This window comes from Danio rerio, chromosome 16 (genome assembly GCF_052040795.2).
Source record: "Danio rerio strain M-AB ecotype USA chromosome 16, GRCz13ab, whole genome shotgun sequence".
Lineage (NCBI taxonomy): Eukaryota > Metazoa > Chordata > Actinopteri > Cypriniformes > Danionidae > Danio > Danio rerio.
Genome location: NC_141036.1, coordinates 12,268,385 through 12,294,131, shown reverse-complemented (window position 1 = coordinate 12,294,131; position 25,747 = coordinate 12,268,385). Strand labels below are relative to the sequence as shown.

The following is a 25,747-nucleotide window of genomic DNA, read 5'->3' as shown; positions in this document are numbered from 1 at the left end:
TTTTTGTTTTGTATTGGTACTTTTACCTCATTATTTTCCTTCAACCTGCGGTCACTACTTTGTTTTATTTTTTTCTTCTCTATGGTAATTGGCCGAGTGGAAAAATCAATCCCATAATTTCAGTCTAATCAATTTGTGCATAGAAATATCACATTGGACAGACAAACCTGTAGACATGGACACTATGAATTCAGCACAGATGTACAGAGTGAAATGACCTTAATCAATTACTACACATTACAGAATGTTACGTTTTCAAAGACTTAAAAAGATGTATTGGTTTTGCATTTGCAACTGCTGGACATTCAAAGCTCGCTAGTCAGGATTCAAAATGCATAACCAAAGCATTAACATATAGGGAATTTTAACAGTAGCTATGTTTCCATCCAAAGGTTCGAAATTTCTTTGCGAAAAAGGCGAAAATTCATGCGTATATCTGGAATATCACATAAAATGTAATAATTGTGATAAAAATGTGATTAAACCTGCTTTTTCATCCAGCCAGTCACAGAGAACAAAATCGTCACTTCCTGATTAAATAGTGCCAAATATCAAAAGTAAAAACGGAACTTGCTGTGGTAGGAGAAGCTTTGTGAATCTTTTCCTTATTTAATAAATGACTTGCACCTCAAAAAACAATGTCAACATGCAATGAATGCGTGGTGGCATTTGAAGGCGTGAGATGCGGAGATGCTCTTGACAGTTTTGGAAGTAAATAATAAAATTATCACACTAATACTGCAATGGTTAAGGCGTTTTAGAATGACCAAAACAACATTTCAAATGTTTTACAATGAGCTCATCCTGCTGGATTGTCCATTCACACACATTTTTATCATCACATGATGTCTTATAACAAAATCACATGACCTTTTTTAATGCACATACTGGAATTTGTTCGGTAAAAGTGTTTCCATCATAGTTAATGCGCATCTTTTCTTATCGAATAAAAAGTTTATTCCTCAGTAAAGCGCATGCTTTTTTTACGTGCATTTTCAACATTTAATAAATTGTTTATTCTTGCCGTTTGGAAACTAGTGTAATACTCACTACTCTTATACTTAGAACTTTTAGAAGGGTACTTTTTAGTAGTAGTATTAGTACATATACTTCTACTCGCAATACCACTAAAATACAAGTTAATACCAGTTGAAACAGGGTCTCATAATTCACCTTTTCTTTATTATTTGACTAAAAAACAAAAACATCAGACATACTGAAACAAATGCACACACATAACCACACACACTCACACATATAAACACAAAACCAGGTGGGAAGAGTCTGGCATAAATATAAATTATAATTCACTAAGAGACTAGGTGAAAAAGCAGTGTGGCATTCAGTGTCTACCAAAGTCTCTTTTCTGATTGTCTTTAATCGTCTGTCATTCTTACAGCTCATCCCGTCTGCCTGTCACTCGTTCTCTGTCTTTGCTCTTCTCTTTGCCTTGGCTTCTCCCGCTGCGGGCAGATTTTACGACATTTTCGCCATCGGCCTTCTCGTCTTTTACTACACTCTGTCCATCTGCGGCCCATAAGTCTTCAGCTTCCTCACGTTCCTAAGTTGAGGTTAAACATGAGAGTTAATGCACATATGTAAGACCTGTCCGATTTCACTTTGTCATTAAATCTCTACAACAGTTTCTCACCATATCCTTGTGGTGTTTTTCAGTGGTGAACCAGAGTGCTAATGCACATCGACGACCTTTCGTGACTGCAGTAACACCATGGGGATTCACAGGGCCTGATGTAAATCCAACAAGTCGCCCACATTTTGGCTTAACAGTTGCCTGGAGGACAAAAAAATGAGGTACAGAGAGATTGGGTGGCATTCACTTACAGGGATAGCTCATCCAGAAATAAAAATTGACAATTTACGGGTGAGTAAATATGTGGTTCCAAACCTTTTTAAGTTTCCTTTTTCTGTTGAACACAAAAGAAGATAATTTGAAAGATGAAAACCTGTAGCCATTAACATCCATAGTAGGAAAAAACAAATACTCAGAAACTATGGATCCAACTTTATTTAAAATATCCTCTCTTGTTTCAACAGAAGAAAGTCTAACAGGTTTGGAATAAGTGAAGGGTGATTAAATGATGACAGAATTTTCACTTTAAAGGCCCAGATTTTCTTAAAAGTGAGTCAAAGAATGAACTGATGTGAAGTCATTGTGAACAAAATCATGTCAAAATGCAGAAGCTGCTTTCTTAACTGCTGTTTTCTCATTGTTTTCTGTTCTACAGTGTTTATATTTGTTATTGAGAAGAAAGGGCAGCACATGTTTATATAATCTTCTAAACGGCAGTTTAAACTCTACTTTCAGCAGAAGTGGGCAGCATCTGGAAGAACACTACAATATATTTCCACCCCTCTTACACAAAGAGTAAAAATTAAAACTCACTCTAAAAACGTACCATTTAAAATTAAATTAAAACTTACAGTTACTGTTTTGGCATCTCGATCGGTAAAAAAGAAATCACCTCCTTCAAAATCATCATTCAGGTAAAGAACTGCACTGCAAAGGCAACAATACAAACATGAGTGTGTTTAACAAAAAGGACATTTCTGAAAACTTTCCAAAAAATTTCCAAGAACTCTGTAAAGTTCACCACCTTGCAACCCTAATAACAGAAACATGCATATCCATCCATCCATCCATCCATCCATCCATCTATCTATCTACAGTTACTTAATTGCTTTCTAGATAAATACATTTATTTTCAATAAATGAGGCTTGGTGTCACAGTGGCTCAGCGGTTTGCCCTTGGCATGGGACGATAACTGGTTTCAAGGTATACTGTGGTTTTGAAAAGTCAGGGTTTTAATACCGCCAAAGTTTTCTGTTATACCATTCCCATTATACCATTAAACAAGCCACTGTCATTAATCTTGTGTATGTGTTGTATCAGCACCTGAGATCTCGATGAGTGAAGGCCGGAGCTTCTCTCCAGCACTGTCTGCTTTCTGGCTCCAGGATGCAGTTATCCACATGCACTGGGTGAGAGAGATCCGACCGGCCCTCCTGGTGTCCTACATAAACACACAGTTATACATGTTTTGAGCAAGGTGTGTGTGTGCGTGCGTGTGTGTGTGTGTGTGTCTTTGCGTGTGTGCGTGTGTGCGTGCGTGCGTGTGTGTGTGTGAATGTCTGTTCCTGTTTGTGCACTAAAGTCTGGTACCTGTGATGGCGGAGCGGCAAACCAAGTGTGTGTAAGCAAAATAAAGAAGAGAGGGAGTTCTGAAGTAGGAGTCCATCAGCTCTTTTACAGTCTCCCCAATCCCATGGAGCAGCCTGGCATCTGATTGGTTAACCATCCCGCCCTGAGCCAACTGGAAAACACATTTTCTAGTACATTATCAAGGTAAAGTTAAGCATTTTTTTGATAATTTGTTTGGTTATTCTTATGCAAGGTTTTTTGCAAGTGTGTGATGTGAAGGGAGCACATCAGTGAAAGTGTGGTAAGGCTAGGCAATATAGGAATGTCAATCAACAGAGATTTGTCTACACAGTTAATCTGTTTATTTATATTAGAGCAGCACAAAAGCATGCTTAATGTGCCATTTACATAACATGAAAGAGACCTGAAGAACCTCACAGAGACAGAGTCAATTCACTTCACTTTTCTGGCTTATTGTCCCTGATGTGCAATGTGGAAATGCGCTTGTTTTGCTATTGTTTTAGAACAGTGGTGTCCAAACTCGGGCCTGGAGGGCCAGTGTCCTGCATAGTTTAGTTCCAACCCCAATTAAACACATCTAAGCCAGCTAATCAAGCTTTCTCTAGGTATACTAGACACTTCCAGGCAGGTCTGTTGAAGGAAGTTGGAGCTAAAATACTCAGGACACTGGCCATCCAGCACCGAGTTTAGACACCCCTGTTTTAGAACTTCCGGTTCAGTTGCTTATGGGAGAAATGACCAGGAATAATGAATGACAGTAACGGTCAAACTACTTGCTCTACAAACAAGTGTGTTCATGACTATACATTAAAAGAGGAGTAATATAATAAGAAAAGATCAGTTTGCAACATTAATCAGCATAAAAAGCTGTTATTGTCTAAAAATCAATAGAAGTAAATGAAAGCAGAAGATTCCTATGGCTGCTTGCGCTTGTACATGAGGAATAAGGTCAATTTCAACAGTCAAATATATGCTTATGTGCTCGCTTATCCTGCTAAGTTTTTAAGTAAACTGTCAGTCAAGTGCAAAATGAAACCAAGCCGGAGGCATGATCTGTGTATAATGTCTTAAAGCAACAGCAGCCTAATATTACACTGTTTGTATCAATAATATTAATTATCAATGAAAAGAAAAAACTAATTCACTCTTGGCTAAATGTCATAGCTTTATTATTACTTGTAAATATTATTAGATCTTTCTAGTAATATTTTTGTATATACAATAGTCAACATTTGAAGTGGATTATATAAGGTTTTCAAGGCAAGATAGGGTGTTGTTCAGTAGTTTTACACTCATAAAAATAGGTTGGCTTTAATTAACTTTTTTATGTCAACAGGTTCCACGTAAACAAGTTAAGTTACCCTAAAGAAAGAATATTTATTTGATTGAATTAAGTTACATAAAGGTAACGCAATATTGTTTAATTTAATCATCACAACATTATAATTTAGATTTTTTTATTTACACTGTTAAAAAAATCTGTTAAATTTACTAAAAAAAAAACTGGCAGTGGTTGCCATGAATTTTCTGTAAAAATACGGAAGTTTTATAGGACTGTTTAAATTTTTTACAGAAAATAACCATATTTCATCAACTGATACAATGCTTAGTTCACGAAAACCTAGTTTAGCTCACAAAAATATAAAGTCATTCAATGCACTAATGTGTTCATGTATGTACAATTAGCAAACAGATTTTCACTGCATTAGTAACTACACAGTTACTTTTAAACAAAAGAAGATGCAGCACAACATCAACTATTCTTAGTTCATATTAGACTTGCACACAGATGCTACTATCCTCCAGGACAAGGGTCTAGCACTACCGTATCTAGCTGATATCTTGCAATCGTGCACTCCACCCAGATCTCTTAGGTCTGGCAGCCTTAGGTTGCTGTCTATCTGCAGATCTAAGTCAAAAAAATGTGGAAACAGTGCTTTTGTGACAGCAGGTCCTAAAATATCTCTGATACAACTAACCATCAATTCGAAGGGTGTCATCACTCTCAATTTTCAAGTTTAAACTCAAGACTTATTTTTTTAATTATGGGAGACTAATCTGTTTATTTAAGTATATTTTATGGATGTGTTCTTAGTATAATGCATCTTATTTTTAGTTTTTTATGTGCTTTATAATTAAAGAATGAATGAATCTTGATGAATGGTTTTGATCCACTTTAAATGTTGGCTACTGTATATTAGGGGTTTGAACCTACACTGGTCTCACTGTTCGGTTTGGCTCTGTTACGATTATCATGTCATCACGTTATTATCAATGCGTTGCTTGCCATGTGTTGTTGATGTAAGAATGTATTCAGTTTGATCGGAATATTCATATTGATTCTAACGAGCGCCGTGAGGACTGTAACTGTACACACACACACACACACACACACACACTGATCTGACAGCCTTCACAGCAGCACGGGGAGATTCACATTCTGTCTTTATATTCTGCTCTGTGTTTGTCATAAAGTCATCTCAATTCTTAGCTGCTGTGCCAGCAGTTGAGTGAAACTCACAGTGGTTTATCATAAACTTTACATCAATCATTTTTCCCGCAATTGACAGCAAGAATGAACATAGAAGCATTGTCTGATTGAGACAGCAGCTACATGTGTTCAAAAGAATCTAAAACGCAAAATAGGACGAATCTATGCTGCATTTTCTAAAGTAATACATTCTGTATCTAGCTGTTCGCTTGTACGGTGGCTCTGAACTGTCAAAACACCTCTAAAAACCTCACTGTAACATGTTTTATTCAAGAACATTTGAGCTGGTTTCAGTCTTTAGCTCTTTCTTTTTCATTCTGTTTAAAATATATTTAACTTGCTTGTTTATTAAATCCTGTTTTGTTATTTAACCTATTATTTTTATGCAACAGTCAAGTTGCATGTTAATTTGCTATGAAGAAAAGGAAATAATTTTGATCTAAAATCAAAAATCAAATCATATCAAGAGATTGGGAACGTAAATTAAAATGAATCCCTAGTGCGAATAACTATATATTTATGAATAATTCTGGTATGTGTCCTGAGTGAGTAATATCTCACCTTGAGTGCTCTGAGGACAGTCAAACCCTCAAACTTCTCATGTGGGGTGTGGGGAGAGCGTCGCCCCCTGTACCCGTCACCCGCTGATGCTGCAACCTGTCATCAAAAAAGGTGGCCGTCTTTCTGTTAGAACTCTGTTGGACACTGCACTGATCGCAACAGTCATTGATGCAACAGATTTTTGGGTGATTACTGAGAAGCTCACTGTTGCCAGCTGCATCACGCGATCACATTCAGATTGGGATAAAACTCCATCCAGCACCACCCGATTGGTCCCGTTCAGGCCCTGATCATCCAGAGTGATGCTTACGCCAGCTACAGGAATGGGACCACCTGAGTAAGAGAAAAATAGATAAAAAAATGAGGCTGAGAAGGTTACACTTATAAAACTTAATAATATTAATAATAATAATTATTATACTATTATTGTTTTTCATTTTTATGTAAATCTAGTCCTTTTTAAAATAAAAATAAACATAATGAATAAATGATACAATGTTGAATTTTTCTAATAATAATTAATGCTAATATTAATTATTAATCATTATTGTTTCCAATAAAATCATAGAGCCATATAAGGAAGTAACTGATGTAACTGAACATATTTCAACAGTAATGTTTTTACTTTTATTTTTTATTACTGACATTGATAATAAGTTATCATTAATATTTAATTGAATAATAATGGTAATTTATCTTTTTTTTTTATAAAAAAAATATTTTATAAAATTTTAAGCCCTGAAGCCTATTATTATTATCACATGTAAGGCAAAAAAATAACAAATATATTAAGAAAATATTAGATATAAATTTGTTAAAATTGTTCATATTTTATTTAACACATATCATTTATTTTCTTTTCGGCTTAGACCCTTTATTAATCAGGGATTGCCACAGCGAAATGAACCGCCAACTTTTCCAGCATATGTTTTACGCAGCAGATGCCCTTCCAGCTGCAATCCATCACCAAGAAACACCCATACCCACACTTTCACACACATACTTAACACATTAGTTTTAAATAATAATATTAATAATAATTACTCGGTCACTTAACTAGTAATATATATTTATTTTTAAAATATTTGTTTAAAAAGATTGCATAATACCACAATAATACAAGTGTTTCTACAGTTGGTTTGTGAAGCCCACTCACCTGTGTGAATCACCCTTCATAAATGCAGTGTTTGTGTTGATTTATGTATCAGTGAGAGGAATAAGTGAATGTGTTTTCTATATGTGGTTTGTTAATCCTACTCACCTGTGTAATAATATCAATAATTATCCTAATTGTATTAAATTAAATATTATTATTATTAATTTGCATCAATATTTATTGTTATTGCTGAAAAGATCAGGCACCGAAACGGTGCTTATACCTGCATAAAATCCACTGTCATCAACTTCGTCCATTTTGTCGCCCTGCTTCAGTTTCTCATGAAGCTGCTCTTTCTCTGCTCTAGAAAGAAGATACTGTCAAAGCTTCCAAACTGTTTAAAACACCAATTCATTTTACTCTGTTTCTTTTTTTTTGTCTACTGTGACCCCATCTCACCTCCAATTTTCTCTCAGAGATTCAGGCACAACATCCTCAGGTGTCCACAGATCCTGATGGCCACAAGAGAGAAAGAGAGAGAGAGAGAGATAATGAGCCCTTTTTTGGCTACTTTTGAAAGAGAACAAAAGGTGAGAGGTGAAATAAAAAAGAGAAAAAATGCTAGCATTTACTGGGTCACTGAATTTAAAGTCCAAGTTTGCCATCCCAAAATACAGCAGTTTCTTCTCTTGCAAAGCTCTGTTCACATACTTGGAAATTTCCTGAAAAACATAAACAGGCCATTTTAAGTGAGTACTGATCTTGCCCATTGACTTCATTCACTCGTCCATCAGACAGACAGACTCATCTATAAATGCAAACACTGTTTGTGCTCATCTCCTATGTGTCATATAGTTCCTCCAGCAGTGCATTGACCATACCGGTGCTGGACCTGTTTGCTGAGCCTCAGTGTCGCCCTCTAGAGTCTGAGTGTAGAGATCCAGGTTACTCAGATTGTCTGAATCTGTGGGGTAAAAGAGCAGTAAGGAGCGCAAGGTCTCCACTGCCCCCTTCAGGTCACCAGCTGCAGGACACCAAAGAAAACAGGATTGAGTTAAAGGTGCTGTATGCAAGTTTTTGACTCTTCGAATGAATACAAATTCTATAACATGTTTGCAATTATAAAAGAAACATGCTAAGTGAACTTGTTTATCTGAAAAACAATGTTAAAGTCAGTTACCAGGGTTTCTGCAGGTTTCACCGAATCAAATTTAAGATATTTTATATCTTTATTTAAGATCACTATAAATTTCAAATTTGCTAAAATGCTGTTTTTTGTTTTTTTTTGTAATGGCCAGTGGATTTTTTTACTTGCCCTAATAAAATTAAACACTCAAGCAAACTCTAGTTATATACATATTTTTTTGATTAGCATAATTAAAAAAAACAAGTTTTAAAAACTAATAAACTACATTTATGTACAACGAATATATATACATAAATTCATGGAGAACTTTTAAACAGATGTTATTGTAGGGGTGTACGGAAGATAATTACCATATTGCCAAATAGGGTTAATACATTACATTTTTGATAAATGTTTTTTAGATGGATGGTTGGACTGGGTAGCTTTAGATGGACAAAGGAACATTAATACCCGTTTAGAAATATTAAAGACCTACAACACCATATTTCAGTGAATTTAAGTCTTTTTAAAGCCTAAAATTTAGTTTTTTTCTTTTCATTTAAGACATTTTAAGACCCCACAGACACCCTGGTTAATCCCCTTTGAAAATGTGTGTTCTGTGTCAGTCTTTGCTTTGATCTGCTTACTGGCAGCTACTTAATTATATAATTAATAAAAAAAAACACAGCGTATTTCATTTCAGTCTTGAAGGCTTTCTCAATATTTGCAGGCATGTCTGAAAATGTGACCTCCCAAGGACCGTAGTAGCCTCTAAAATGAAATGGGGATTTATGAGGTATTTTTTATTCACAAACAAAACAAATTTTACCATTGTAAAATATTAGCTGATCAGCTTAGATTTTCAGGTACACTCGGTCCTGTTGGTATAGTAAATCCGACAACCTGCATATTCTGTTAAGTCGGAGGAGGGAAGGGCTATGTGGGGAAAAAAAACCCTCTTTAATATTTTTTATTTAGACTGCAATATCTAATTCAAACACTAGGTGAATAACTAATACTAAATCTAAAAATACAAACTACAAAATATTTAAATATTGCTGTCCTTTAAGTAAAATTAAAATCAATGTACTAAAAGTAATAAAACTGAAGTTGAACAGAAATATGTCAAAAAAGAAATTAAAATAACAAAAAGTTTTATTTTTGTAAATAAAACTAATAATATAATATTTAACTAATAGCTTCAGCTATTAACACGAGCAAGAACCATCGTGCTCCAAGGAAGGCAGTCCACTTCATCAAAGCTGGAGAAAAACCCCGGACCCTCCCACAATTAACAACAGGCCTCCTCCACAAAGCCTCGGACTGGCAGCTGGTGGTCGACCTGGGAAAACAGCTGAGGTTTCCTCATCACATCGCTGCAACACGTCTCCGTCCAGACATTATAGCTATCTCAGAAGCTTCAAGACAGCTAATTATTCTGGAGCTTACAGTGCCGTGGGAAGAGCGTATTAAAGAAGCAAATGAGAGGAAGCGCGCTAAGTACCAGGAATTAGGGGAGGAGTGCAGGGAGAGAGGCTGGAGAACTTACTATGAGCCCATAGAAATTGGATGCAGAGGCTTTGCAGGGCGTTCACTTTGCAAAGTCCTCAGTCGTTTGGGCATTACAGGCGTGGCGAAGAAAAGGGCCATTCGATCCGCAAGCAAAGCCGCAGAGAAGGCCACAAGGTGGCTGTGGATTAAGAGGGCAGATCCGTGGACTGCTGTTGGGACACAAGTCGGGACTTGATCAACCCCGGCTGGGTCACCTGGGTGAGAGTGTATGATGTTGAGAGACCCGAAATACTCAATGATCCCAGGATACATCACTGATGATGTGTCCCAAATGCATCCATGAGATGTTTCTTGCATAATTCAAGCCTGGCACAGCCAGTGACTCCTAGGAATAGACTAGGTGGCAACCAAGAATAGTTTGGTCGACTACTGGAGAGACAGTTGACGGCACGGAAAGACGGCACTTGGGACAGTATGGGTTAGCACCCCAGCCTGTGTCTTTCGTGAGAGAGAACCCAAACAAGCTACGGAAAGCCCCACAGAGATATACCCCCAGGAGATCCCGAGAGGGGGGGAGGATGAGATCTCCAATCAGACGGATCAAAGGTTAATGACCCATGCAAACGGACAGATGACGAACAAAATATATGTGACATGCATTTGCGGAAAGCTGTGTAAGAACCATCGGGGCCTAAAAATCCATCAGGCCAGAATGAAATGTTTGGAGCAGAAGAGTAAGGTGCAACGCACAGGTCCTGAACCTGGTGAGACGCAGGAGGAGCCCGGCCCGGAGGCAACCCACAGAGCCAAGTCCCTCCATGTACCAGAGCCTCAAACTCCAAGCGAAGTAGTTCAACAGCGGATTAAATGGCCCCCAGCCAGCAAACGAAGTGAGTGGCTGCAGTTCGATGAAGATGTGTCTAACATCATTCAAGCCATAGCCAAAGGAGATGCAGATAGCCGACTCAAAACGATGACTACCATCATCTTCAGCTATGCTCTAGAAATATTCGGTTGCATAGAGAAAGGAAAGACCAAGCCCACCACCCCCTACACTATGAACCGTAGGGCTACCCAGATACATCACCTGCGTCAGGAGCTTCGCTCCCTCAAGAAACTGTATAAGAAAGCTACGGATGAGGAGAAGCAACCATTAGCGGAGTTGAAAAACATTTTGCGGAAGAAGCTGATGATCCTACGCAGGGCAGAGTGGCATCGGAGACGAGGGCGAGAGAGAGCCAGGAAGCGAGCTGCCTTCATCACCAATTCCTTTGGCTTCACAAAACAGCTGCTCGGGGACAAGCGGAGCGGTCGACTTGAGTGCTCAATAGAGGAAGTGAATCGCTTCATTGAGGAAACAGTGAGTGATCCACTGAGAGAGCAGGAGCTGGAGCCCAACAAAGCTCTTATCAGCCCCACCCCTCCAGCAAGAGAGTTCAGTTTGAGGGGGCCAAGTCTGAAGGAGGTCAAGGAAATCATTAAGGCATCTCGCTCAGCATCTACTCCAGGCCCTAGTGGCATACCTTACCTTGTCTATAAGCGCTGCCCAGGGCTTCTCCTGCATCTGTGGAAGATCTTGAAGGTGATTTGGCAACGAGGAAGAGTTGCTAAGCAGTGGAGGTGTGCCGAGGGAGTGTGGATTCCTAAAGAGGAAAACTCGAAAAACATCAACCAGTTTCGAATCATCTCTCTATTAAGTGTTGAAGGGAAGGTGTTTTTCAGCATCGTCTCACGAAGACTGACAGAGTTCCTCCTTGAGAACAATTATATTGACCCTTCAGTGCAGAAGGGAGGGATTCCTGGAGCTCCTGGCTGCTTGGAACACACTGGAGTAGTAACACAACTCATCAGAGAGGCCCATGAGAACAGAGGGGACTTGGTTGTCTTGTGGTTGGACTTGGCAAATGCCTATGGGTCCATACCCCACAAGCTGGTTGAGCTCGCTCTACACCGCCACCACGTTCCTAGTAAGATTAAGGACCTAATTCTGGATTACTACAATAATTTCAAGATGCGGGTCACATCTGGGTCAGAAACATCAAGCTGGCATCGCATCGGGAAAGGAATAATAACAGGCTGCACCATCTCAGTTATTCTTTTCGCTCTGAACATGGTGGTCAAGTCAGCCGAAGTGGAATGCAGAGGGCCCTTAACTAAGTCAGGTGTGCGACAGCCCCCTATTAGAGCATATATGGATGACCTTACCATCACAACAACAACGGTCCCAGGGAGCAGGTGGATCTTACAAGGACTTGAGAGACTCATCGCCTGGGCTAGAATGAGTTTTAAGCCCTCCAAGTCTAGGTCCATGGTGCTGAAGAAGGGGAAAGTGGTTGACAAGTTCCATTTTTCCATCTCAGGAAGTGTCATCCCAACCATCACGGAGCAACCTGTCAAGAGTATGGGGAAGCTCTTTGACTCCAGCCTAAAAGACTCTGCAGCCATCCAGAAGTCTAAAAAAGAACTTGGAGCTTGGCTGGCGAAGGTTGACAAATCCGGCCTGCCTGGTAGATTCAAAGCCTAGATCTATCAGCATTCAATTCTGCCCCGAGTTTTGTGGCCTCTGCTGATCTATGCAGTCCCAATGTCAACAGTTGAGTCCCTAGAAAGGAAGATCAGTGGCTTTCTTCGAAAATGGTTGGGCCTCCCACGCAGTCTTACCAGTGCTGCACTATACGGGACAAGTAACACCTTGCAGCTACCATTCAGTGGCCTCACAGAGGAATTCATGGTTGTACGCACCAGAGAAGCCCTACAGTACAGGGACTCTAGAGATGGCAAGGTGTCATCAGCCTGCATCGAGGTGAGGACAGGCAGGAAATGGAATGCAGGGAAAGCAGTGGAGGTGGCAGAGTCACGCCTGCAACAAAAGGCTCTGGTGGGCACTGTAGCGACAGGCAGAGCGGGCTTGGGCTGTTTTCCAAAGACCTTAGTAAGCCAGGTCAAAGGCAAGGAAAGACACCACCTACTCCAGGGAGAGGTTCGAGCAAGTGTGGAGGAAGAGAGAGTCAGTAGGGTGGTTGGACTCCGGCAGCAGGGAGCATGGACTAGGTGGAATACACTGCAACGTAGGATCACCTGGGCGAACATCTTGCAGGCGGATTTCCAACGTGTCCGTTTCCTAGTACAAGCTGTCTACGATGTACTGCCAAGCCCATCGAACCTCCACGTTTGGGGAAAGAATGAGACACCTTCCTGCCTTCTTTGCTCTGGAAGAGGCTCTCTAGAACATCTCCTCAGCAGTTGCCCCAAGGCTCTGGCTGATGGTCGCTATCGTTGGCGCCATGACCAGGTGCTTAAGGCAATTGCTGCGAGCTTAGCTTCAGCTATTAACACGAGCAAGAACCATCGTGCTCCAAGAAAGGCAGTCCACTTCATCAAAGCTGGAGAAAAACCCCGGGCCCTCCCACAATTAACAACAGGCCTCCTCCACAAAGCCTCAGACTGGCAGCTGGAGGTCGACCTGGGAAAACAGCTGAGGTTTCCTCATCACATCGCTGCAACACGTCTCCGTCCAGACATTATAGCTATCTCAGAAGCTTCAAGACAGCTAATTATTCTGGAGCTTACAGTGCCGTGGGAAGAGCGTATTAAAGAAGCAAATGAGAGGAAGCGCGCTAAGTACCAGGAATTAGTGGAGGAGTGCAAGGAGAGAGGCTGGAGAACTTACTATGAGCCCATAGAAATTGGATGCAGAGGCTTTGCAGGGCGTTCACTTTGCAAAGTCCTCAGTCGTTTGGGCATTACAGGCGTGGCGAAGAAAAGGGCCATTCGATCCGCAAGCGAAGCCGCAGAGAAGGCCACAAGATGGCTGTGGAATAAGAGGGCAGATCCGTGGACTGCTGTTGGGACACAAGTCGGGACTTGATCAACCCCAGCTGGGTCACCTGGGTGAGAGTGTTTGATGTTGAGAGACCCGAAACACTCAATGATCCCTGGATACATCACTGATGATGTGTCCCAAATGCATCCATGAGATGTTTCTTGCATAATATAAATAACAGCGAAGAATAAAAAATAAATCAATTTAAATACATTTTAAAATAAAAACGCTGGCATTTGGAAGTAAACACTGGCAGGGGAAATCATTGCTTATGCTTTTAATAACATGCGACTTATTAAAATGGTTATATTTAAGAATTTGTAGGTATTATTTTTAATCGCAATTAATTACATCCGAAATAAAAGTTTGTTTTGACAAAATATATGTGTGTGTGTTTTATATATTTATTTGTGATATAAAGAAAACTACAAAACATATTTGTTAATTGTAATTACCATTAATATATATATATATATATATATATATATATATATATATATATATATATATATATATATATATATATATATATATATATATATATATTATATCTAATTATAAGTGAAAATTTTCTCAAATAAATTCATGCATGTGTGTATTTACATAAACATAACAAAAATACACAGTATACACACATATATTATATCAAAACACATTATTATTTTGGATGCAATTAATTATGATAATTTTTTGCCCAGCAATTATTTTTTTTTTTATGTATTAATAATTTCGTTATGTGTGAACATAACAAAACATGGATTTGTGAACATGGATTTTTTATCCCTGTCTGATATTAGGCAAGTGGCACGGTGGGGCAGTGGGTAGCATGTTCGCCTCACAGCAAGAAGGTTGCTGGTTCGAGCCTTGGCTGGGTAGGTGATGTTTCTGTGTGGAGTTTGCATGTTCTCCTCGTGTTCGCGTGGATTTCCTTCGGGTGCTCTAGTTTCCCCCACAAGTCCAAAGACATTTGGTACCGGTGAATTGTGTGTGTGTGCGTGTGTGTGTGTGTGTGTGAGAGAGTTTCCAAGTGATGTTTTGCGGCTGGAAGGGCATGCACTGCGTGAAACATATGCTGGATAAGTTGGCGGTTCATTCCGCTGTGGCAACCCCAGGTTAACAAAGGGACTAAACCGAAAGGAAAATGAATGAATGAATGATTTAGGCATGAATATAAATGTTACGATCATGCTTTTCAAAAGTATTACAAGTATAACTGTATTATAATTATTACAGCCTTTATTAATAGCATTTGATGAACCTCCACAAATAATCCAATAGAGAGCTTGAACCTAGAAACCTTGACATGTGACTTAAAGACATAGTTCATCCAAAAATTTAAATGGACCCACTATTTTATTTACTCACGGTACTCATTTTACTTATAACCTTAATCATGTCTGACCTTTGAACTGTGCAATATGTAAGTGCTCCAGCTGTAAGGGCAGGAAATCCTCCATGGCAGAAACCCTTCCAGGTCTTGTTGAAACTAAGGTCACACACGTCTGTTGGCATGACATCATAGAGAGAGAGAGGTCTGTGGAGGCAGAGAAAAAAATAAATAAATTCTGAACAGTTATATGATGCATAATGGTGCAACACAATATTTAAATGATTCTCTTTATAAACCACTTAAGTATTCGAGCAAATTACGGTTTGACAATCACGTCATATCATCCACCAGTGTCTTGTTCACCTGCTGCTCTCTCGTAAACGCCCTGTACGGTGTCGGGCTCTTCAGGAATGACCCGTGGCGCCGTCACACACTGCGCTCTGCACTCTTCAGTCTGTTTGAGCGTCTCATTCACACACTCCTTCCACATCTTCACTGCCTTTAGCCAATCAGACGAGCTCTCCGCTTGAATGGCTGCATCATACATCTCCTAAACAATCGTAAACAATGTCAAAAAAAAGGGTAGACATACTGAGAGCTGATTTATTTGTTCATTGACTTTAGGAATTCTATTGTAATAACAGTGGTTTGGAGAGATAAAAAAGAGACCATGACAGTAACATGAAAGTGTAGATTTGTCTTAGAATTGTAGGTGTTATTATACATCCAGCTCTCAGACAAAAGATGGCTTGGTCAGTGTGGAAAAAACTGCCAAAATAACACCCTGCACACACACACACACTAGAAGCCAATATAACAATTATGAGACACAATGAAAAATTACGTGACTAAAGTGGCATTTAAACTAGTTCATGTTTGTTTTGAAATGAAACGTTTTAGAAATAAAAAACTCTTCTCCAGTTTCTAAAACGCATGATATGTGACCATTCATGCTCACTGTGCATGTGCATATTTTTACAGCACTTGTATTTCGTCACCTTGGAATTATAAGTTTCTATCTGTCTTCTGAATGTTTTTGAGATATTGAGCTTTAAAGTTTTTGCATTCCATAGCAAACAGTGTGTGTAACATTTGTTTTTTTTTAAATAAAAAGTCTTAAAATGTAAACAACTTGTAGCTGCCGTCAGAAGCAATTCTTATATATTACACTCTGTAAACATACACTTTACAGTTAAAAGGTCAATAAATAGTTAAAATGTTCAGAGTAATCATTAGAATAAATAAGTAATGTATATTTGTTGTTAATGCATCTTAATTCATTTAAAGTTATTTAACTAAAATTATAAAAGGGAGGGGGGGACCTATTTCTTGTTATGTTTAGCTTTGGAATTATTGCAATCAAGATATTCTTCCGATGGACTACAAGTAGTACAGCCACAAGTTGCTGTGCTAATAACACTTTTGTAAGGATTAAGAAGTACAAAGAAGTTTGTTAAAGAGAAACTGCAACCCTTCAAGTTTATTCCTCTTGAGTTAAAGAGGCCAATAAGGTATGTGTCGTATAGTGTGAACATGTACGATTATGTGTCCGTATGTTAATGTATAATTAGCCAATTACGTGTATTTCTTTACATGTTAAATGTGCACTTTATCTTTTGGTTGTATGTATGTTGTTCATTACGTGCAACATCACCTTTAAAGGGTTAATTTAAGTTTATGTATTTCTTTTTTGTAGTTCTGACGGCATTATTGGGACATAAAGAAGTGCAAGGCTAGAATGTACTAGACATACTACAGACTCGAGTCTGAATAAATGTCTGTTAAAATCAAGAACGACTTAAGCCTTTGTTTCATCTCAAGGGGAGTAACACACAACTTATTAAAAAATATCCCATAATGTAAATAAGTTGTCATTTAATAAGAATAAGTCAATAACTCAATTTTGACAAAAATGTCAGATAGAACCTTATAATTCTAAGGTATCTACAAGTGATGTAATGGTCATATTAGGGCCTTGACGAATCAGCGAGCAATATGCAATAGTCCTGAAGAGCAGTCTGAGAGTGGATGGGGACAGCAACACCTCGTTTTTATGGGTCGAAGATGCTGGTGTATTTTGGACTACACTAAGTGTAACTAATAAAACTTGAGTGATTTAAAACAAAAACACATGTAAACTAACTCTAAAGGTGAAGCAAGCTGCTCAGTATGTGCAGTGAGAAGTTCAATTTACAAAAAAGATAAATATATTTTAAGTGTTATCATCAATTTTAGTCCTCAAACACAATTATTTCCATAATATACTCTGATGAGTCAAAATTAAGGACCCAATAAGGTCACATATGTTGAGGTGTGTTGAAACTGAATGGTAAGCAGACAGTCATGCAGTTCAAAGTCAAAATTCTGAGCAGCTTTGATAAGGGCCAAATTGTTATGGCAAGGTGACTGGAAGGCCTCTATTTCAGAAATGGCAAGGCTTGAGGGTTCAGTGGTGTGAAATGAACTTACCAAAGGTGCCCTGTGGAGAGGATTCCCACTTTAAGCCAAATATCAAATTCCATTAAACTTTCACTGATTAAATTTAGAAGTTCCATGACAATTGTATTCCATGTTCCATTGTAATGAACAGAATAAACACAGGCCACTGTTGTGCTTTGCATAATTTTAAAATGTTTTAATATCATTTATATTTGTAATGTATTGAATATCATTTTGTAGGTCTTTTATAGCACTTACTGTTTGCATGACTTTGAAGTGCTCCCTTTCCCATATTTGATAGTTGTTTTAAAAACTTTACAATTAGTTTTTTTGCCATCTATTTTTTAACATCCCGTTTTTAAAGTGGTCATTTTGTAGCCAAAGTTCCTAAAATTGATCGTATCCTGACATTTTAGCCTGCCATTTTAAGTGACTGCCAATTGAGTGTGAAAGGAATAAAATGGAGCTGAAAAATAGCCTGCTGAACTATGACCATTTTGCCATTAAAAAAAAGTTTGAGAAAAAGTACAATTTTGATTATTAGAAACTATCTAATGAAGGACTGATTGATAAATTAAAACAAGAAGAGTGGAGACAAACAAAAATCACTGATACTCCCATGTCCTGGACACAAAATATGAAAATTATTTTTGTGGGGCAAACAAGCCATGTGAGAAAACCTTTTTATTGCACATTTTGGTCCTGTTGCAATTTTAGAGTTTTTAAGTTTTGAATTATTTTTTAATTAAATTAATTTTTTTTGTAATATTTTATTTTTACTGTTTGTCTGTTTTCATTAATTCATTTTCTTTTCGGCTTAGTCCCTATATTAATATTATATTAACCCCGAAAAAACCCACGCAAACATGAACATGCAAACTCCACACAGAAACGACAACTGACCCAGCCGAGGATCGAACCAGTGACCTTCTTACTGTGAGGTGAACATGCAACCCATTGCGTCACTGTGCAGCCCTTATTGTCAGTTTTAGTTTAGATATTTTTAGTATGCTTTGGTTTTGGTGATTTTATGTAAAGTTATGTTATGAAGCTAATAATGCAACATTTCAAAAATGTAGGGTCTTTAAGTTTCATCTTATCTTTACATTTAATTTTAGCTTTACTTAAATGACCAAAAATGAATCAAAACGTTTAGTTAACATCTGAAACACATATTTACCCACCCAGTGCTGCTCATGCTCTCTTTCTCTGTCCTGGAAAAATTCCTCTTTCACTCCTAACATCCTCTTGTACTTCTCGATGTTGTTCCTCATCTCCAGGTGACTCGGGTTAGCCACAAAGAATGTGTGAGCTGCTGAAGCTGCTTTGGTCATTTTATTCAACTGCACAGAGGGGCAACACAGAGTTTAAACTTACAGGTCACACTTATTACTCAGAACTTTCAACTTGGGATAATTGTCTAAGTCTTATATCTAAACATTACCTTATAGTAGGTGACTTGGAGGTAGTTGTAAGGGTTTCGTGTCCCAAATTCATACTCAATGTCTGAAGACACAGGAAGCAGCGCAGCAGGAGAGACACTTCGACTCATGCAGAACTTCACACACTCAGCTCGTACCTGGATCCACTCAAGAACCCCCAGGTCCCAGAAAATCATATCCTCTTTGTCTACACACACACAATAAAATGCACTGAAGTGAAAACTCCAGCCTCCAGGTTGAATGTTTTAGACTGAGTTTGTGGTATTTGGAACGAGTTGGGGCAGAAACACACACATACATGATTCAGATGCAATAACACAAGTTGTGCACATGTAACTTACAACAGTTTAATAGTTACCTTGTTCGGATATTTTGTCATCTCCTGCTGTTAAACACTCGTCGTGACATTTCCGTCTTATCCGCAGGAGTTTGTATCGGGTGGAAATGGATTTCTCCAGAAACTCCGCCGCGCGCTCCCAATCCTCGCTAAAGTACGCCCGAACCCCGCGGTAGTAGAGCTCATCGTAAGGGGGTAAAAGTCCAGATGAACTCTCTGATGATAATCCACTGCCTGCAGTAATACAAATATAGTTTATAATGAAGAGAAGCGCCACGTATACAGAGCTTGAGTTTGAGTGTAGCGCCATAACGGAGAGACTGAGAAGAGGGAGAGAGTGAGAGAGAGAGAGAGAGAGAGAGAGGAGGAGGAGGAATGAGGGAATACGTGCTTGCAGCAACGATTTGCCTATGGAAAAAGTTGGTTCGATTATATTTTGTATTTGCAATGCATTATGATATGTTTTTTTTATTACATATAGTCAGCATTTTATTAGGGGAGAGTGGGTACGGTTGCAAGTTGCAACATGGGGCAAGACCTATTCTTCCATTCAGTTAAGATGAGCTAGAGATATTTATGCTACATATTCTAAGTACTCTCCTTCAGTCAGAAGGAAATCAGACCTGTGTGACCATTCCTTCAGTATAAAACTAATTTTGAGGTTAAAAAAGTTTTTTTTTTTAATGTTTTAGATTATGTATCATGCTGTCTAATCTGTTTTTTTTTATCCCTTTTTTCTTAGTTTCAAATGGGTATAGCTATCAAGTGTTAAAGCTATAGCAGCACAGGAAGTTTAATCAACATGCTGTTGCAACTGTCCCCTATTACAAAATTAATTTAAAAGCTTGTCATATTTAAAATTGTAGTTTTATTACAGTGTCAATGTAATTAAATGTCAAAGAAAGAATGATATTTTTTATGAATTAATTCATTTTAGAGTTCAAAGAAGTAGTTTAGTAAAAGCTCAGCCTAAATTTTCAGTAATAATATTTTTGTTCAGGTTTTTTTTTAGGCCTGATGACTGACCAAAACATAGTTGTTGCTTGCTCTTTTAATAGTCTGTATTTATATAATCAATTTAACAAATTTCATTTAGTCTTTTTACCAAAAAAAAAAAAAACTAAATAAAATCCAACCTGATGTTTTAAATTTTTTTATATCAATACATTTTAATGAATGTTGCAACTGCCCCTGTAGGGTGTTGCAACCATCCCCCTGCTTGGGGTCAGTTGCAATGTTTGACTTTGTTTCTTAAATTCTTGTCATATGTATACATATAATAGCAATGTAAAGGGACTAAGCCGAAAAGAAAATGAATGAATGAATGAATAATAGCAATGTTAATGGGTGTTTGATAGATGTTTGTGGAAGTTTATTGTGGAAACCAAAAGTTTTAATATAATAAACCCATTATTGCATAAAAAAGTGGGTTTCACAAAAAACTGTCTCAGAGAAATTAAACGGATTGCAAAATGTGTTTCAACTGTCCCCACTCTTCCTTACTTGTTCAAAAAAAATAAGGTAAATCGAATGAGCTGCTTTAAAATAATACAAACACCAAGTGAGGTCTTATTTTGGTGAACATCTGGCTGAAATGATCTTTGTCAGAATACACTTTGAGGGTTTGTTTTTATCTTGTGGGTAATTGTAATTTGCTAGCAATGGGCACTTCTGTTTTTTCCCGGAGTCTCCTGTATTGCACAACCATCTCCTGCTACCCTCCCTTTTTGTTATTCCTCTCGGAAAACTCGCCTAATAAACTCCCCCCTTCATGGTTCTAACACCACAAACCCTGCCAAAACCCCAGTTCAATGTTACCCTCTGAAAAACTGTGCATTTATGTTGCAAACCAAATAATTTCCAGCATTTGCATTAAAATGTCATGTGATTTTGTTTTACAGATTGTGCGATAAAAAAATACAGCATAAACCAGCTGAGGCGCAAGTAATTTATCATATAAGAAAACAAAGATCCACAGTTTCTCCTACTCCATTTTTCTTTTTGATATTTGTTTCCAGTTTATCAGGAAGTAATGATTATGTTCTCTTTGATTCATTGGATGGAAGCTGTGCTTATTCACAAATGTTTTATGCAATATTCCAGTTTTGCACAGAAGTCTTATTTGCATCTTTGGGTGGAAATATTACTAATGGCTGTTTTTCCCCCAATATTATTCAGTATATCGTACTTTGTGTTCAACAGAAGAAAGAAAATCAGTTTGAACAAGTGGAGGATGTGAGTAAATCCTTAATGGATGAACTTTCCCTTATATTCCACTAAGATGGCTTGACTCTTCTCTTGCTATTAGTGGAATTGTCTAGTTTTTTTCTTTCATTACAGTTTTGCACAATCCAATTGCAATATTTTCAAAATGTTGACTGATGTTCTGCAACTTAAACTTTATTTTCTTCTCTCACGATGTCTACAAATAAACAGCCATATAATATTTAAAGAATGATCATGTCACATATTTGAAGTCAGAGTTATTAGCCCTCCTGAATTATTAGCCCCCGTAAATTTTTCCCCCAATTTTTGTTCAAAGAAGAGATTTTTTTTCTGCACATTTCTAAACATTATAATTTTAATAACTAATTTCTAATAGCTGATTTATTTTATCTTTGCCATAATGACAGCAAATAAATTTTTTCAAGACACTTCTATACAGCTTAAAGTGACATTTAAAGGCTTAACTAGCTTAATTAAATTAACTAGGCATGTTAGAGTAATTAGGCAAGTTATTGTATAACGATGGTTTGTTCTGTAGACTATTGAAAAATATAGCTTAAAGGGGCTAATAATTTTTAAATTAAAATGTTTTTTTTTTTAAATCAGCTTTTATTCTAGTTGAAATTAAACAAATAAACACTTTCTCGAAAAGAAAAAATATTATCAGATATACTGTGAACATTTCCTTGCTCTGTTAAACATCTTTTGGGAAATTTTTAAAAAAGGAAAAAAAAAATCAAAGAGGGACTAATAATTCTGATTTCAACTGTATGGTGTAAACTGTAAACAAAAAACTAACCATCAGCTATTTAACAGCATATAAATGCTTAAAAAAGTTACTGGATGAAATGTTGAAAGAGTTGGTACTGATTAATTTCATGCTTGCTTTTTTGTTTTCAGGCATTGAATGAGCAAATCAGTGAAGAAGAAACAATCATGGCTTTGGATCAACTTTAAAATGTGCTTTTCAATATTATTAAAAAATGAAATGAAAATGTGGTTTGTATTTGTAACCAAGAGAAATGGCACCAAACTGGCACTTATAATAAATGTGAATCTTTTTTTTTAAACATAAAACTTAAGTTAGAGGAAGTAAATAACAAACTCAATGTAAATAATGGAAATCACAACAGAAAAAAATTATCATTTCATAATTATATCTTTTTTTAAAAACATCTCACAAACACTAATGTGACTAATGTGTATATACCTTTATAAACGCTCTTCATGTGTCTGAGAAGCTGAAAATATGCATCTGTGTGTTAAAATGATAGATAGATAGATAGATAGATAGATAGATAGATAGATAGATAGATAGATAGATAGATAGATAGATAGATAGATAGATAGATAGATAGATAGATAGATAGATAGATAGATAGATAGATAGATTGATTGATTGATTGATTGATTGATTGATTGATTGATTGATTGATTGTATGAGGCTTGTAGTAAACCAAGTGTAGTAAGCAGGTTGTTATTTTCTCCAGAAGATGGCGTCTGTTTGACCTGTGTGTTGACATTTAATTATATCTGTCTGTTTCACTCCAGATAATTTGCAACATTGTGCAGTTTTATACGACTATTATTGTTTATGGTAATGTTTGTCTTTTTTTTTTTTTTTTTAAGCCGCTGGTTGTCATCCCAGAAAAAAAATGTCATGAGTTGATATGTATGCGAGTGTGGCTGAAGGGTGACATTTTAATTATTAGATAAGACAAAAAATCCTCTATCCTCATTTCAGCACATCGGGAAGATTAAAGTGTGTTTCTGGGCCTGATTTGACCTCCATATTCAGTGACTGTCCAATGTTCCTCCCTGTTGCTCTTCTTTGACTTTGTTCTTTGAAAATGCCTCTGGACAAGGAGCAGAACTTGTTTAAATTCCTAAACCAAAGTCACATGATGAAATACATGCTTGATATAAAAAAGAGGTTATTACCATTTTAGCTAGAAGATTAATGAATATTCTTCTAAAACCTAGTGCATAAACTTTTAAAACATATTGAGTGATATATAGTCTGCCTTATGTGGAATTGCTTAAATGGATTGTATGACAGTGAACTGGATAAATACAGGAAAATAGTTTTGGTCATATTGCAGTTATTCAATGGGTCATTCTTGGTTTGGCTTTCTAGCCGGTTCTTGTGTAATCATAGAGAGAAAATTCTAAAAGGCAAAGCATATGTGGGACCTTAAGGATTTTTTTTGGAGAAAAGTGGACAAGAAACTCATGAAAAACAACAAACAAAAAACTGTGGGTCATCAGGGTAAAAACACAAGATGTAGTTGAACAGAGTAATTTTAATATAAATTCAGCTATTTCCTCTTCGATTATAATATTTTTTTTGTGAAATATCTTATTTAGGTCAGTTCAAATAAAAAAAACATGCATTATATACATTTAGTGCAATAAAATAATCAGTTAATAAGTACTATATATACACTCACTGGCCACTTTATTAGGTACACCTTACTAGTACCGGGTTGAACTGCCTTTTGCCCTCAGAACTGCCTTAATCCTCCTTGGCATAGATTTAACAAGGTACTGGAATTATTCCTTAGAGATTTTGGTCCATATTGATATAATAGGATCACACAGTTGCTGCAGCTTTGTCAGCTGCACATCCATGATGTGAATCTCCCATTCCACTACATCCCAAAAGTGCTCTATTGGATTAAAGGATGGATAAAGGGATGGACATGGTCAGCAATAATACTCAGGTAGGCTGTGGCGTTGACTTGATGCTCAGTAGGTACTAATGGGCCCAAAGTGTGCCAAGAAAATATCCCCCACACTATTACACCACCAGCACCAGCCTGAACCATTAATACAAGGGAGGATAGATCCATGCTTTCATGTTGTTGATGCCAAATTCTGACCCTACCATCTGAATGTTGCAGCAGATATCAAGACTCGTCAGATCAGGCAACGTTTCAATGTCCAATCTTTTGTGGTGCAATTTTGGTGAGCCTGTGAAAATTGTAGCCTCAGTTTCCTGTTCATAGCTGACAGGAGTGGCACCTGGTGTGGTCTTCTGCTACTGTAGCCCATCTGTCTCACGGTTGGACGTGTTCTGCATTCAGAGAGGCTCTTCTACCTACCTCAATTGTATATTTCAGTTACTGTTGCCGTCCCATCAGCTGGAATCAGTCTGGCCATTCTCCTCTGACCTCTGGCATCACAAGACATTTGTGCCCACAGAACTGCTGCTCACTGGATATTTAATCATTTTTGGATCATTCTCTGTAAAAACTAGAGATAGTTGTGCGTGAATATTGTAGTAGATCAGCAGTTTCTGTAATACTCAGGCCAGCCTGGCACCAATAACCATGCCACGTTTAAAGTCACTTAAATCACCTTTCTTCCACATTCTGATGCAGGATTTGAACTGCAGCTCGTCTTGACCATGTCTACATGCCTAAATGCATGGAGTTGCTGCCATGTGATTGGCTGATTAGAAATTTGCGTTAACAAGTACTTGAATAGGTGTACCTAATAAAGTGACCGATGACAAGTGTATAGCACAGATTGTATATTACTGAATGTTTGTGTTTAGCACTTGCATGCAAAAAATAAAGTCAAGTCAAGCACTAGTCAAAGACAGAATTTTAAAAAGGCTTGTTACGGTCAAAGTCATGAAACTTCAGTCAATGATGGATTAATTCTACCTTTATACAGTCGGGCTCAACTACATTTTTTATTTTATGTAGTTTACCTGCCTCATGTTTTCAACAGCTGGTTTCACACCCATTAAAAATAAATTTTAACAATTTTTAGTTGTTGTGTGTAAAAAATTCCAACTGTTTAGTGTTGAGCTGCTTGTGTTTGCTGTTTTGCAACACAAGTGGCCTATATAACAGCGCACAGTGGATTTAGTGAGTGAAAGAACTGCTTAATTTTGCATAAAGAGTGCATGAAATTTGCAATTTGTGGCTAAGAGAATCTGGATTTGTTTAAAGTTTTGCTGGAAGGATTTAGAAAACTTGTCTAGGTCATTTAAAATTTGATTCACACAACGGGCTTTTTGTGTAAAAACTGTAAGCTGGTTGTGCACTTTCACTCCGAGCCGCACGAGGTCGGTATTCTTATTTACATGAGCTCAAAATTTCCGCTTTCTCATTTTGACAACTGTCATGGCTGCCGTATTACCGTAATACACAAAACACACAAGAAATCAGA

At 37.4% G+C, this 25,747-nt stretch overlaps 1 protein-coding gene across 2 annotated transcripts; it reads right to left on the bottom strand.

The window, feature by feature from the left end:
- Positions 1-1,162: 1,162 nt before the first annotated feature.
- Positions 1,163-20,038, bottom strand: p3h3 (prolyl 3-hydroxylase 3). 2 transcript variants are annotated; one of them, XM_087286762.1, is made up of 17 exons: positions 19,815-20,038; positions 19,361-19,573; positions 19,005-19,189; positions 18,745-18,903; positions 15,485-15,671; positions 15,194-15,325; positions 8,212-8,354; positions 7,963-8,052; positions 7,790-7,842; positions 7,614-7,693; positions 6,440-6,567; positions 6,235-6,330; positions 3,183-3,333; positions 2,916-3,033; positions 2,443-2,518; positions 1,652-1,792; positions 1,163-1,561 (listed from the first exon to the last, which is right to left on the bottom strand). In XM_087286762.1, the coding sequence occupies exons 1-17, from the start codon at positions 19,825-19,827 to the stop codon at positions 1,394-1,396; spliced, it is 2,133 nt and encodes a 710-aa protein (XP_087142888.1). In that variant the 5' UTR covers positions 19,828-20,038; the 3' UTR covers positions 1,163-1,393. The 2 variants fall into 2 exon arrangements, with proteins under 2 accessions (XP_087142888.1, XP_087142887.1); XM_087286761.1 differs by lacking the exon at positions 19,815-20,038 and having other exon boundaries at positions 19,361-19,669.
- Positions 20,039-25,747: the final 5,709 nt, after the last annotated feature.

Bases quoted from the DNA above. Each gene is read 5' to 3' on its own strand.
- p3h3 (XM_087286761.1), bottom strand. From the start codon at position 19,649: ATGGCGCTACACTCAAACTCAAGCTCTGTATACGTGGCGCTTCTCTTC. The intron at 15,672-18,744 runs GTGGGTAAATAT...ACGATTGTTTAG, and splicing joins GAGAGCATGAGCAGCACTGG to GAGATGTATGATGCAGCCAT. The intron at 15,326-15,484 runs GTGAACAAGACA...CTGCCTCCACAG, and splicing joins CGTTTACGAGAGAGCAGCAG to ACCTCTCTCTCTCTATGATG.